Below are 15,605 nucleotides of genomic sequence, written 5' to 3' on the forward strand. Positions count from 1 at the left end.
AACAAAACGTCTATTAAGAAAACTAGCAAAAAGCTGAGAATAAGAGGAAGAGAAGATTAGAATAGTCAAGGTTAGAATAGTAAGAGGCCGTAGATAGATAAGGTAAAGTAAAGTTATGAAAGCTCACTATGTTATCATCAGGTGAAAACGTCGTAGGAAAGTGCTGCTTCTGTCGCAACAGATCCGCAAGATTTGCTTGCAAGCTGTTAGGTCAGGCGGACGATACCAGACATCGAGATACTTAAAATCATCAATCGATCGACAAGAATTCCTGTCTGATAAGATTATGTAAAGAGAAAGGTGAAAAAGATAGGTTAAAAGTACCTTTCGAATAGAGTTTGACGTAGAATTGCATGACGTCATAGATGTTTGGAACGTCGTAGATGCAGTAAACTCGCTTTGTTGACGAGGCATCGCTTTTGCATTTGAAAGTTCGCTGTTGGACGTAACTGCAACAGGCTGAAAAGATTTTACCGGAACATTTAAAGGTTTTGCCGTGGTGCAAAACGACGATGGAGCGGCTTCGAAAGTTGAATGCGGTTGGTCGTTGTCAAACTGCAACGAGATTGGCACTGCAATCGGTAGAACAACTGGAACCAATGGCATTGAAACATTATTTTCTGTAAATTTCTTTTTAGAGAAAGGTGAAATAGGTTTAGAAAAAGAGCCTATTTTCGTAAGACGTATAGCTTAGAAATGGAAAAGTTCGATTTAATTCCCTTAGGTTTCGGAAAAACATTACCTTCCCGTATATTACATAGCATGGCAGCTATACGCGTTGAAGTTTTGACGTTGCAAGCTTTAAATTTGCTTGAAACCTTTGAAAACAAAACGGAAAAGTTATTCTTCGACATAACGATTTTAAGAATAGCACGCACGGTAAATAAGACTAAAAATAGGTACAAAAGCGTAGGTTACAAAATAGATTTAAATCAACACAATAGGTTAATAATAATTATATTAGAATATTAGTTTGTCAGAAGGTATATATGCGTGTTCAAATACCACGTCGGGTGCGTCTCCAAATTGTGGGTTTTAAGCACAAAGATGGAATATTTATTGCATATAAGCAAACGACAAACAGTACTTACACAGGTACTTACGATACATACAATAAATTACCTCCGTGTACGGTACGTAGCGATCTGACTCCAGCTAAGTGAACAGTGGAACTGCTGAATTAACGATTTACAACATTTCTTATATAGCCTACATCGGACAGATGTGAGTAATTACTAATTCGTTAGAAAACGCGACACAAAACACGACTTAGGAAATGGCCATACGACCCACAAAAATTACCATACGACCAACAAAAAAAAAAAAAAGGCCATACGACCAAACAAAATTACAATACGCGACGGGAAATTAAAGTGACCGCATGAGCGATTCAGCCGGCAGGCTGTTCATAGAATGGACAGAGTTGACGGGGTCACAGAGTTCCAAAGAATCCACTACAATATTAAAAAATTGCTAATTAAGATTGTTCATTTCAACAGGTGAGACATGACGTTTCTCTACATCATTTCCTTCCTCCCTGGAAAACGAAAAAGGTCTCGAGCAGTTCGTTGGGCCGCGCTTCTTCTTTAAAATCTTCCCAGGATCCGATCACGAGTCGACCAGCAAACGCAGAATGTTTGACATTTGTGCAATATCGATCCAGCACGTATTGGAAATCGTGGTGTTCAATAGAGCGAAAAATGTTCATGAATTCCTTGTCTTGGCGGCAAACGGACAATTCCAGGGGTAGCTGATCGTACGACACGATGCAAGTCTGAAATGGTACTTAAAAGGCACAATAAACAACAATGCAAAACACTTTTGAATAGCCTATAATGCAGAAAATGATCGTCTTAAAACGCAATTCTAATTTCAAATTTCAAATCGCAAAACTGAAGTTAGTTGCTTAGAGTCTTTTGCTCTAGAATACCAATTAAAAGGGGGTAAGGTGCTAATCTCAGAAACGCGAAAACAAATTACATCGCCTAGTCCACATTTGATGGGTTCCCTAAATAGCAGACATTATAACCTTGGCGCAAAAGGTCATTCTAGAAAGTTACTCTCTGCATGCTAGTAACTTCATGTGGACTACATGACGGTTATCTCACACCGTCTGAAAAGTAAATGAGGCATCAAAAGCCTTAAAAATCATGGGCTTATAATACCCAGAGCATGCTCGCTTGCAGTCACAAATGAGATAAATCTCGCGTTATGTTGGGAATTGGCAACAAGGTTTGGCCTTCTGCTCTGTTTTCCTTCTTATAAATCATAACGGTTAAGTGACGCAGGAATTTCAGACAAAGTGATCAGGTTATTTTGGGTGAGATATAAAACATCAATCACCATAACACGTGACCAGAGACAGTAGCCGCAGTGGCTTTGACACTTTAGAAGTAACGACTTCTGTAAGTGCTGGTTGAGATAGAATCTATCCGTTTATTGGTTTTGAGATTAGATATCACGAGAGGTGTTCGCAGTCAACCTCGATCGTAATATTTTCACCTTAAAAACTTTACCAAAAAAAAGGGTCATAATTTCGCAACAATAACTATAACAGTCTTGCGTAACCACTAATTTAAAGCGTCAAACGATTTTTCTCTGCATTACATCTAATCAAATATCAATTTAACAAGCAATAACGCTGGAATAAACTTGTTAACAAACGTTTCAACAAATCAGAACTGATCGGCGTAGCTTAAAAATACTTACAAACGAGAAAAGCGCTAGCAAACCAAATTAATTCATACTTTCTATGCAACCTGACAGTATGCATAAAATTTCATTCAGAAGGATTTATTTGCATGTTCATATCACGTCGGGGTCACCAATGTATATTTCAACAGGTGAGACATAACCACCGTGCTATCTGAACTCCACTAAATCTAAACTAAAACGAACTGTCATTGCATTTCAAAGAGCATACTGTCAGGTCGCTTATAGATTTATTGTGCATTCACATAATTTAGCATATTTCGCTTTCAATAAAAGAGCTTACAGCGCAGTAAAAACACGTGTTGCCAGTAAGGAGCGCATCGTTGACTGTAGAGTTTAATCCAACAGCAGCGTGACACTATATAGCACAAGAGCGACTGCGATGGCTGAGTCGAATTTCGGCTAGATTTGCCAGAACGGCCACGAAAGGAAATGAGTATCTAGGTGAAATATTTAACACTTTACCAGGCGAACACGCTATAATTACAAGCACAAACAGACATGCGTCGTTTCTCTACAAGATCTTAATGCAAATGAAACAAAAATTGTAAGTTTTGTAGATGTGGCACCAAAGTGCCAAGTTAAAATACAATCAGTCTTGTAAAGATAATGTCAGTTTAAAGCTAAGCCTAAGGTGTGTTTAACAATTACTGGTGGTGGGTAAAATTGACTTTTTACACTAATATAGTTCCAACTTATTTAAGGGTGTGTGCGCTTCATTTAGCCTAATTAGACACCTGGGCAAACTTGGGGCGCAAGTTCAAATTTCAACGATATAAACTAGGAGGCACCACCTTTGAAATGAGCCACAATAAAAAAATTTCAGCTTTATATCGTCACAACTTTTGGAGATACTGCCCAAAACCAAATTCCGGCGCGCCAATTTCGCCCAGGTTACTTAGACCACCACAATAGATTACACCAAGATCCGAATTTAATAAATGATAAACAAAACGAAGTTATTAAGTTTAGTACGTATGTCGTATACCCAGCAATATTGCGTACGGCCAGTTAAGCAGACTGTAAGCAAATTTTTGTACTAGCCTGTTTTGGCTTTGCACACGTGCATTCACACACAAATCACAACTCGCTTTGGCTGGCGATATTATAAATCAAGTTTAAACACACTTAAACTAATTTTTGAACCATGCTAACGCTTGTTTATTTAATCAGAACAGTATATTTTGCGCTTCTTTTACGGCGTAAGATGCAAAACATTGTCAAAGTATTTACCCATAAGCCAATTAAGTTTCTCCTATTTACCGACATGACAATAAACGATTTTTTATGTAACGCCTTATGATTTTGCTACAGTACATCAACGCGGTAAATTTGCGTTTGAGTACATTTGGGCTTAATAACAATGTATTACGTCATAAAATTTCAGCCAATAGGAAACGATCTGAAAACGCTTGGATTTGGAACCTCACAATGGACGTTTAAGTATCTACCAACTTTAACTTTTGTCACTGGGTGTCATTCAGTCCAAAAACTCAACGCTGAACAAATCTGTGAGGTAATGGTAATGGGTGTTAAAAATAGACATTTGACATTTTGAATTTCGTCAGCTATAATAATCAATGGCCGCCCCAAAAGATGAAGTGAAACTCCTATGTGCGACAAAATGAATGTTCTAACTTTGCGTGACAAAAATGTATGTGTGGTACATATTGCTCTTTGTGTATATAAAATAAACTGGGCCGCAAGGACTCCTAGTGCCTATCGTAAGGATGTCTGGTATAGTTATAGAATCAATCGAAAGGACCGCTAGGGCACCTAAGATTATTTAAAGGGATCACTTGGATCTAATGCGAAAGACCGCTAGGACCCTGCAGGGTGATTTTCTTTCGCCCACGTAAGTTCTACTGTACTTTGAGTTCTGGCTGCGGTCTTAGGCGAAAATGCTTATTAAGAATCGATTAAATTGCCATATGCCAAATTTAAATTTCTCCGTTCGGTAATTACACGTTAGCCTATTCCAAGAAAAGACCGAACTGATTTTAATCCGATATCTCGTACTCTCAATTTGTGCCCGGAAAAAGTCCGACTGCACAGTTTGTATTAAAAAATCCTTGCACTTTTTATAAAATCAAAATAAATATTTGAACAAAACCCTATGCAAACAAAAGTCTTATTACAAACACATTATTTTGTAATCTGGATGTTAACGTTTCAACTAAAAAAAAGCATTTTTTTGGTCGTCCCGCGGTGTGTCTCTCTTGATTCGTATATCGATTTAAAAAGTCTTGAATTTGGGCCTACCATATTTTATCGCCGAAACAGGGGTCAGTATAACTACAAGACAAATGTCGTTTTACTTTTGAAGAACTGTTCACCTATATTGAGAAAATTAAAGGCATATCCAGCAAAATATAAGAAACAAAATACACAAATACGAGGCAAATTTATTTGGCAGTTTCTCACAAGGAATATTGTGTGTATTCTTTAAATTATTCAAAAAAAAAAAAATTGAAAGAAAATGATTAAAGCTCGTACATTTTGTCGGCGAACGGTTATTTGTTTTAAATTAGATCTCATACCGAAAAGTTACAAAAAAATCAATAAATATAATTTCGTTAAAGATACACAAGATAACGCAAAAAGTGTTCTCGAAGAAACATTAATTTTTTTCTTCCAAAAGAGGACTAAGTCCTCCTAAAAGAGGACATATGGAAGTCATAGATTAAATTTGAGCGTCTATTTACAAAGTTAAGTGTATTTCCAGGCACAGGCGAATATAATGGGAGAACACTTTTTACGCTTTTAGCGCAAAATTGAATGACATTTCTAGCGTATCGTTTGACTTATTTCTATAAAATCGTTTATCACAATGACGCCATGCGTTCCATCGCACTCTAGAAAATAAAAGTTTCAATGGCAACTTTAACCAAAACCGTTTTTCTCTCTGTGCGATTCGATAAAATCCTTCTAATGTACTTTTGTATAATCACCTCTCTAGTTGGTGCTATGGTCGTTTTTTTATTTTATGTCGTTGGTTAGACATACTCCATTCTTAGAACGACTATATTAAGCACGCCTAAATAGAAACAAAAACACGACATAAATGACCGAAAACAATGTCGCATTGCCATTAGAATAGAGTTGAATCAGTGACCTATATTTTTTATCTGGAAACTTTGATTACAAGTCACGATCTCGGCCATATCGAGAATTAACGGTATATCGACCGACCCATCTCATTTGGCGGGTACCCGTTTACTATTAGCTTGGTTGGTTTCCCAGCAAACAATTTACCGTTGCGAAAACGTTTTTTATTCGACTATTTAAACTACCAATAACGTTGTTCCGGACAGTTGTTTTGCCGTAAAGTGTAGACTCCCAGCATCGTTTTTAAAACGACATATATTACGTCAATTATGACTTTCCTATAACGTTGCACAGAAATGTCGTGTGGACGTTATTGTGTAGACTCTATTTACCGTTAGTAAAACGATAAATATTACGTCAATTCTAACTTTCTAAAAACGTAAAACACAAACATTTATTTCTGACTTTCCTATAACGTTGTACGGAAATGTTGTATGGACGTAATTGTGTAGACTCTAACTACCATTTGTAAAACGATAAATATTACAAACGTAAAACGCAAACGTTTATTACTGACTTTCTAATAACGTTGTACGAAAATGTTATAAGGATGTAAATGTGTAGACTATACGAGAAACGTACTCACAACGTTATGTTTGCTTTAAAATTTTGTTACAAATCAAAGTTGAGAAAAGTAACGAAACAGTAGAACCCGAGGTATTATTCGTGTTTGGATGGCATATTAGGTGACATCTGACGTAAACTAAAAAAATATTAGTCTCGCCCAACGAATCTTCATCAATGGCATTTTCAATCGGATTTATCCAACGTAGGGGATAGCCTACTGCTGTGCAGGATGGGGACATGTCGCTGCTGCATACTGGCATCGCCATGTTCCTAAAAATAACTCTGTGTTATAATGCAAATAAAATAACGAAATTCAGAAATATTCATCTGTTAAATATACATTTCTATATGATTACGATTTATTTGCTTAAGTCAGGTGTGCATAACCTTTTAGCTGTAACGGCTCTATTGATAGTCCTTATTTTCTCACGGCCGCCAGTAGAATATTATTGACGTCATAACGTGGCGTCATTTTCCTGGCTTAAGTAATAAATTGTTTAAATAATAAACGCAATACTAAAAGCTTGCAAATATTTGATCACATTGGGTCCACCATTCGCACAAAAACATTGATAACTGTGCATAGTTTACCTTAAGGAATATCTTTGGGTTGAATGTTATTTTTTCCATCGCTAATAGTTGATTTTTAGTGGTTTCGCAAAAAGAAAAAAAAATAGTTTAAAAACACTTTAAACTAAAAGTTGTTCATACAAATAACTATGGTTTTATATAGGCATACTGCACATTGAACGTAATGTCTATTACAATTAGCCAAAACTTTCTTTTTTTATTACAATCCATATTTTAAAATATTTACCTTTTTATAAATTTAATAAAATAATCTTGATAGTTTGAAAAAAAAAGTTAAATTAAAGGGTCAATATGGGATAAATTATAAAAAAAAAAACTAAAATGCAGTTTTAAGCCATTTCATCTGATAAATACACAAAAAAATAACCAGGTGTTGTCAAATATATTTTGTCCTATGAAGAAAGTGCCACACAACACAATTAACAGATTTTTTTGTTTAAGCCTTTTGTGCTGCTTGGTAAGAAACGTAATCTGCGATGAACTTAGTTATTAACGTAATCTGTTAGGCAGTCCTGTAAATCTGCCTTAAATTTTAGTTAAAATCTATAATATATAGTCCAATACAAAATTGCTTTTGATGTGTATGTTTTTCAATATTTAAACTGCCTGTAAATATAATATTCAAAAATCCTAAGGTTTACTTGTGGGTAAAAGTTGAACAAACGTGTCATTCTTTACGCTTACATTAAAAAATATTTTAAATGAAGTAATTTGTCATAGTTTGTGAAGGCATCCCATGATTTCTATCCTGGTGACATTTTTTGCCTGTTACTGAAAATGGGAGCTTTGATCCACCAAATAAAGAAAAGTAAATGCAGTAGGGATGCTGTGTGGGCAAATGCCGGCAAGCACAACCACTCACTGTATTGTCTAGACAAGACTGGATATATATTAATATAACGCGCTGCTTATAACAGGGTAAAAATTTGCATGAAAAATTGCGACCTTTTACAGCAGCTTACTTCTCAAAAAGGTGCGGATGTTTTTACCTGGCGATTACTCATTGTGAAACGTGCCGAGAGACATTTCACAGGCGGCGAAAAGCGGAAATAATAAGTCATAATATACATTAATAATATGTGATAGAGCCTCCCCGGTCTCAAGCGGCAGCAGAAACAGAGGATGCTTTTAGTAAAAGGCGATCAGGAATGACAGAATAAAATCATAACATAATCATAACATATTTGATCAGGAATGACAAATAAATCATAACATAATCATAACATATTTGATAAATGCACAGATTCTATAAACGGTTGAAATATTCAATTAACCTCTAAATTCACCCCTGTCGCTACAAAGTGTTTGTTTGACAAATCACTTGAATAAGAAAAAATACAATTTATATGGCACGGATATTTTTTAAAACAATCAATCAGGTAATGTTTTTTTTCGCACCTTCAATGTTAAATTATTTCGATTCCAACTGTTAGGATTCTAAACGTAATTGCCCCAAAATTAAAGTGAGCTACATATATAAATGTTACTTCGGAAAAAAAATATTTAAATCTCTTTGTTGAAATAAAGCATTTTTTTTAAAACCTATAGGATCATAAGCACAGCGTTTCTAAGAGTTCATCATACGTTAAAATGAAGTTAATATATTTAAATGTTTCTTACGATGGTTTAAATAACGTTTTTATTTTTGTCAAAACTCCAACGGTATATCCGTAAAATAAGTCCAAGTAAAACGTTATATAAGACTAACTTTATTTTATACATTTATAAATTTCATGTAAACCTTTAGCTAACGGTATTTTATTCACAACATAAACGTCTTAAACGTTATTTATAATTAAAATAATATTATATTTTATAGCATTACTCAGCAAGGTTTATATAAAGACCGTTTTTTTTTTAAACTTTAACGTTGAACGATATACGTAAAATAAGGTCATAAGTAAAACGTTATATAGCCGTGACTTTATTTTATAAATGTATAAGAAGTTACATATAAACGTTTAAGTAACGGTATTTTATTCACAACTCACTCAGACGTTTAAATAACTGTGTTAAAAAGGTACGGATTTTAAATGTTTTTTACGATTAAAACAAAGCTATATTCATTTAAAGTTACTTATTGAGGTTAACATAACGTTTTTTTTTATAACATTCACGTCTAATCACATACGTTAAATGGGATCTTTAGTAAAACCCATAGACGACTTTTAAACGTTATGGAAAAAATGGAAAGAAAATTGCATTAAAATGTTGCCTATTAAAGTAACACTAACGTCATAAAAGCCGCAACGTTAATGTCCTAATAAATGTTCAGGACTTGCGATTTTTAAACGCTTGTTTTAGCGTTACATAAACGATTGTAGTTTTCGGTTTTTTTTAAACTTCATGTTCACGTTATAATAACGTTGGAACATTAGTTTTAGCTTGACAAACAAAACAACGTTCGGGAGAAAACAATATATAATATTTACTCTGTTGTTTTGACGTATTACCACTTTACAACCAATTGGTAACGTTGCAAAATGGTTGTATAAGTTTTCTGTTTGCCGAGTTATTTCATAGGAGGAGGTCGCAGCTGAGAGGGAATTAAATTCCTGGTATGGCCAAGAGACAAAGGCAGTCTCTTTCAGAAAAGTTAAGGGGAACTTTAGACACACAAGAAGAAGCAGTTAGAACAATACATTAGGAATTTGGTTTGGCCGACAAGTAAGCATAATATGGGTTGTTGATGTCCATTGTTTAAGAAGCTAATTATATCCATCTGGTGAATTAACCGTGTTTGGTTTCCCAGCAGACTTTACAAATGTGACGAGTTTTTTGAAACTAATATTGGAATGCGAACTTATCGAAGGCCCTTAATTAAGTATCAATTTTTTTACCCGGCTTTTATATCTACTGTTTGTTGGTGGTTTCGTGGTTGTTGCTGATGTTTTCCTTTCCAAAGATGTTAAAATAACTAGTGCTGGAAATTGCTCCCTGATGATAGGTTTAATAGCACAATGAATTCCTTCATGTATCGGTACTTTGATTTTGCGACAATTGTTACATTAGCTGCAAGAAACGTGTCGCTGTAAAGTTCAAAATACGTAGGCCTACAAACGACGCGAGTTTTACGCGTTGGCAATTTAATAGATTAAATTATAAACATTTTTTTTTAGATTTAAAGGTTAGTTACGTTTAGTACGTTTTATAAAAATATTAAAACGGAAATTAATTTAGTATCGTTTAGGTTCGTGCTTTTATCATTTTAACGTTGATACAACCAAATTCTCTGGAGACGTGCATGCGTATTGATTTGATTTACTGAAGAGGCAAGAAACTCTATGCTGACAGCATCTTGGTGCCAATGGTGCGGTATAGTCCCAACATTTTAAAGATTATTTTATTTACAACAAATGAGAACAGTGTTGAACAGGATGTGAAAAGTATTGTTATCGGGTCAATAAAATTAATCAATTGAAAAAAAGCACTCACGAATTAAAAAAGAAAACAATGGGCCTAGATGTGCTTTATTTGAAGAAAGTATTTTTCTTTTTTATACAAAAACTATTGGTTCTGGTGAAACGCCCAAACCAACTCAAATAGTCTCTCCCACAACATAAAGACCAGCGAGTATTTTGCCCAGTAAATAAAATAGCGTTCAAAAAATGACAAATGAAATTGATTTAGCGCTATTTATTTTTCATCCAGTTGTTTTTACAAAAGTATAAACGAGCAAATACTAAAACAGATTACAAAAAAATTGATTGTGAAATTCATAAGTTTACACTAAGTGGGAATACAAAAATCAAAGTGAACTTATAGAAAGGTATCAAATTCCTACAAGTTTTTCCAAAAATCAATAAGGACGACGTTAAAAATCAAAATAGCCTGTTATAAAACAGTATTCATATTCACAGGTTCACAGTATCTACATAACTAATTTACAAGCATTTTTAATGCTAATTTTATTGTTTTGATGTTTACTTTTTTTAGGTTTTAAGATTCGTTAAATATTTATTTAACAAATTATATCAACAACGGTTACAAAAACACTAAAATACATTTACAAAGTGAATAGTAACGTTATCAATTTATGTTTAAAAAGGCTTATGGCCTCTAAAACAAAGCTGTGCGTTCGTGACAAAATTGATCGCGGTGAAGACCCCTTCTCAAAAAAATATTTTGCTCAGTGATTTAAAAATAAGGCTCACATTTTAGATATTTAAAATGAAAACTATGGATTACTCGCATACAACTGAAGAAACACGGCGCATATGTGGAATATTGGTTCGAAAGCTGTTTTTTGAAAGCATAATTATTCTTAAACTTTTTTTATAAAACAATGATAAAAACGATGGCGCAACTTGCTTAGATTTCAGTTAGTAAGCTAATAAGGTTCAGTGGAAGGTAATAAGGTAAGAAGGGTAGACACTCGTGTCGTTGAAAACCACAAACATCGAGGGATGCGCGATATTGTCGACGACGCTGTCGTAACTAATCCTGCTGTTCTTCATCGGTGGCTCTTTCATGCTGGAATCTCCGCGGACAAAGTCTCCCGTGACAACCTCGGCCAGAAACATTCTTCTGCGGCCTGTCACGTCCCGATTGGCGAACCTCGTCGAGTAGGACGACGTCGTTGCAAAGTAAACGCCGAGTCCGTAAGCAGTCGCTGCGCAAAAAACACTTTGTAGTAATTTTCTATGGCGATCACAAATACTTTGCATCTTCGGTTGTCGGTATTAAGAACAAATGCGAAAAGAAAATAGATATTAAAACTTTGATTACATTAAACAACTCGTTAGGGTAAACCTACATTTTTTCTGCACAGGAGTTTACAAATACGAGACTCCAAATTAGACTTAATACAGTTGTATTGCCTAAAAAATATACCTGAAACTGTGACCCAAAATAAACGCGGACAACAAAAAAATTTTGAATCCTGTAAAATCAAACCTTTTGTATTGAGTAAATTTTTGGGTTGTTGCAACTTTTTTTTTATTACGCTAAGCCTTGATTTTTGTTTATTTTCACCCTAATTTTGAATTCCAAAAGTACAAAAAAGACGGGAGTAAAACTAAACATAGCCTACCATTCTTGCCAGCAAAACTGCGATTAAATCCTTTGTTTATAATTTTGTCGGCGTCTTCACGTGAAGTTCCATGAAAAAGTTGACGGAGAACAGGCTGGTCGGAAATCATATTACGTCTCACGTTATTCTCTTTAATCTTGAACTGGCGGTAAGGATCTTCGTTTTGGATCCGTTCGATCTGCAGTAAAGGGTAATAAAAATCCAAAGCAATCTAGTTGCGCTTGGCAATTTACATCTACTTCCAGTCAAGAGGCACCGCGCATGGATTCTGCCTCAGAATCCGAAAATAGCGGGTGGTCTTATATATTTAGTAACGAGGAAAGAGCAAAACAAACATATTATTGTTTTTCTATTTATTGTAGAAGCGGTAAACTGGCTATTCTAACAAGCTGTATAAGTCATACAGTTTACCAGGTAAAAGTTGCAAAAGGATAACCATAAAAAATTTGGAAAGTAGAAAGCCAAACAACATTTTATATTATTGTCTGTGAAAAAGTTTTTAAATACACAACTTCTACCTTATTGGCAAGATTGTTAATATAATGATGCAAGAAAAACACCTGATGTACTGTGGTATTTAAACCCCCACGCTGAAATTTACTCAAAACAGCAGCGTATTCTTCACTTGACGGCGATAACACAACTCGATGACCCAATTGAAGATCCCAGCGCGGTGGAAGTTCAATGGCTATATAACACAGATTGAGGCAGATTAACAAGTTTTCAGGATTAGGGTTCTTTAGGTTTGGCCAAAAGATTTTTAAATAATAAATTAACTTCGAGCATGTTTACAAAAATATTGTGCATTGGGTAGGCCTATGTGTTAGGGATAATGTGCACACACAAAATGATAATGGCTATCGAATAACACAGCCTTCGGGAATCACTCGCGATTAACTTAGGATGAGAGTTTCAGGTGAGTAACGACAGTATCAGTTTGGATAAGTAATACATAAAAGTTATACTGCATGTTTCCACTAGTTAAAACAGCCTTTGATGGGTTTTCGGTACGACGCTTAAAGGCACTGACCTAAAAGGCAAGGCGATAATAAAGCCACTTCCCACGGTTGCCTTGTAACTAAACTCGTTGTGCCTAATCAAGCACTTGCAAACGCACACCAAGCAAAATCACCGCGTGTTACTATGATATAATTACACCCATTGGCATTGGGTAATTTTAAGGTTAATTTGAAGTTCTTATATTCGAGACTTTTACATTCACATGAACAACTGTCATTAACTTTCTAAGGCAACATTCATTTTTGTAGGTTTGAAACACATTGGTATAGTCATTTTTCTGACTTGAATAAGCTGATTTTTTTTTGTTTAAACTGTTGAACTGCTCTTATATTTAAGCTGATAAGTCTGAAAGTTAAAAAAAAAATATATTGTAAATACTACACTCTTAAACGGTCTTCTCTGACCTATGTTTGTTTTGTTGGCAAGTTTCTTAATCTGTCTCTCTGTTTTGTTCTGCTAAAAATGCTTGTTTCTATAAAAAAAATACATTAATATATATATTTAGCTACTGCTTATCTGTTAAAATTAGTTGGCATTATAACAATAGAAAAGTAATATAGAATAACCTAATTTATTTTAAATAGTTGACATATTGCCAATTTATAATCTAATGTATTAACAAAGGTAATTTTATTGTGATCAGGGACATATTTTTTAAGAAATAAGTAAAATACTTTTTAAAGAAGTTTTTTAGTTTCATTTACCTCAAATTCGATCATTTGATGTATTTTGAATGCAATTCGAAATCAAAACAGTGTAAATGACATGTAGCAAAAGTTTGAATTAATTTGTTTTACAAGACACTTTCAAAACATGTAACTTATACAATAAAATACCAATTAATTTTTGAAAAAATACGGGGTTTAATACTTCATTAACATTTCTTTTAATTCAAGCAAAATCATTCAAAGACTTTGTGGCAACAGTAAGTGTTGAAAAAGTCTTTTTATAGTTTAAACACATTTTTTGGAAAAAAATTACCTTCATTTGTGGACCTTTGAAGCTTCAGTGAGTTACTTGATGTACCAACTAAGATTGTCATTTTTGACAAATCAACATGGGAAGGCTCCCCAAACAAGTCCACTTGAAAGGTTGCCTTTTGGTTTGTCTGTAAATTTTATGTTTAGCAGATGTTTATTTTGAAATAGATGTTTAAAGAATTTAAGAATTTAAAGTAATCAGTATACTTATAAATAATATTTAAATGGGTTAAATATACAAAACTTATTTTTTCAATATCAATATTAATACACTGTGGTGTACTGTACAATCTGTGTACAATTTAGGCTAAATCTAGAGGAACAATTTGAGAATAATTCCCATGTATCTTTATGCAAAATACAACTGAAACCTTATATCGTCTTTCGATAGCAAGGCCAACTCTCGGAGGAAGGAGTTCATTGCACCCCTCTATCTCCCATTTGCATGTCTTTAATAACTGAAGACTCTCTTTGAGATCACTTATCACTTTGAACACAAAATCCTTTGCTTCTAAGCAACCACGGATAGAGATTGTTCTGGAACAAAAAATAAAATGAAATATTCAAACAAGCAGAAGTGGGAATGATAAATATTTTTTTCTCATACTGACATCCAATATTTTGCATAATAAAATGTCACTCTGTGTCAGATGTACTGTTGGTACTCAGTTGAAACGAATATCAATAATTAAATCAGGACATTAACATGTCACTATAACTCCTACATGAAGTTAGGAATACTTTCACTAAAATAAATTAGTTACCTACCATAGTGAATGTCTGTTTAACTATCTTCCATGATATCATTTTTAGGCATCTTAACTCACCAGGTAAAGTCAATATCTTTGTTTAGTTTTGTATTAGTACCAATTCACTTTGCATTGGATAACTACTTATACTTTGACCTAACATTTGCTCTGATCAAATATTATTTGATATTATTGAAAACCTCCATAGTTGGTTGGAATTTTTATATTCACTGTCATCAACCAAATTAAATAGAGCCACAACTTTTTTTTCAATTTGTTTTGCTTTCAATTATGTTATTATTACTTCTAACCTTGAATTATTAAAATAATAATACCAAAAAAGTACTTACCTTGACCCGATGGTTACAACAGAATTCAAGTTGACAGCATTTTGAAAGATATCAATTTTGTCATTAATTTCCAGTTTTTCAATGCTATCATCAGAGACCGTGTGTAGGGGAAAACTGCTTTCCAAAGTTGCCCGAAGATATTGCGTTGCCTTTAAACAAAACACACAAACATCTATGTCTAACCTTTAAACACCTATGTAAGCCTATTGACCCAAGCTGTGCTTTCTTGCCACATAACTCTTTGGTTGTCTATCAGCACTTTGTGTGACTTTGAGCATTATCAAAGCATTGAATGTTCTCCCGTTTTAAATTGATAATTTCCATTACACATTTATGATATTAGCAGGGGCGCCCACCGAAAATTTTCCAGGGGCGGGGGGAAATCAGGGGCGTAACCAGTCAAAAAAGGGTCCTGAATTTTCAACTTAGGGAATTTCCCTATTTTTCGTCTGACGTTAATGAACAATGACGTCATAAAACAGTGACAGTATGACGT

At 34.2% G+C, this 15,605-nt stretch overlaps 1 protein-coding gene across 11 annotated transcripts in view; it reads right to left on the minus strand.

The window, feature by feature from the left end:
* The window catches only part of LOC146167564 (uncharacterized), a 47,061-nt gene that overhangs the window by 19,893 nt on the left and 11,563 nt on the right, over window positions 1–15,605 (minus strand). For 5 of the 11 annotated variants that reach the window (XM_083390906.1, XM_083390903.1, XM_083390900.1 and 2 more), the window contains 6 exons: window positions 15,110–15,258; window positions 14,382–14,547; window positions 14,012–14,138; window positions 12,571–12,698; window positions 12,011–12,188; window positions 10,352–11,590 (listed from right to left, as the gene is read on the minus strand). The exons of 5 other annotated variants lie outside the window; for them this stretch is intronic. In XM_083390906.1, the coding sequence (XP_083247032.1) occupies window positions 11,319–11,590; window positions 12,011–12,188; window positions 12,571–12,698; window positions 14,012–14,138; window positions 14,382–14,547; window positions 15,110–15,258 (1,020 nt within the window). In that variant the 3' untranslated portion in view covers window positions 10,352–11,318. Of the gene's footprint in view, window positions 1–10,351; window positions 11,591–12,010; window positions 12,189–12,570; window positions 12,699–14,011; window positions 14,139–14,381; window positions 14,548–15,109; window positions 15,259–15,605 lie in introns of those variants that run through there. One more of the 11 variants, XR_014500366.1, reaches the window with a different exon arrangement.

Source organism: Ascidiella aspersa, chromosome 1 (assembly GCF_963924565.1).
Source record: "Ascidiella aspersa chromosome 1, kaAscAspe10.2, whole genome shotgun sequence".
Taxonomy (NCBI): Eukaryota; Metazoa; Chordata; class Ascidiacea; order Phlebobranchia; family Ascidiidae; genus Ascidiella; species Ascidiella aspersa.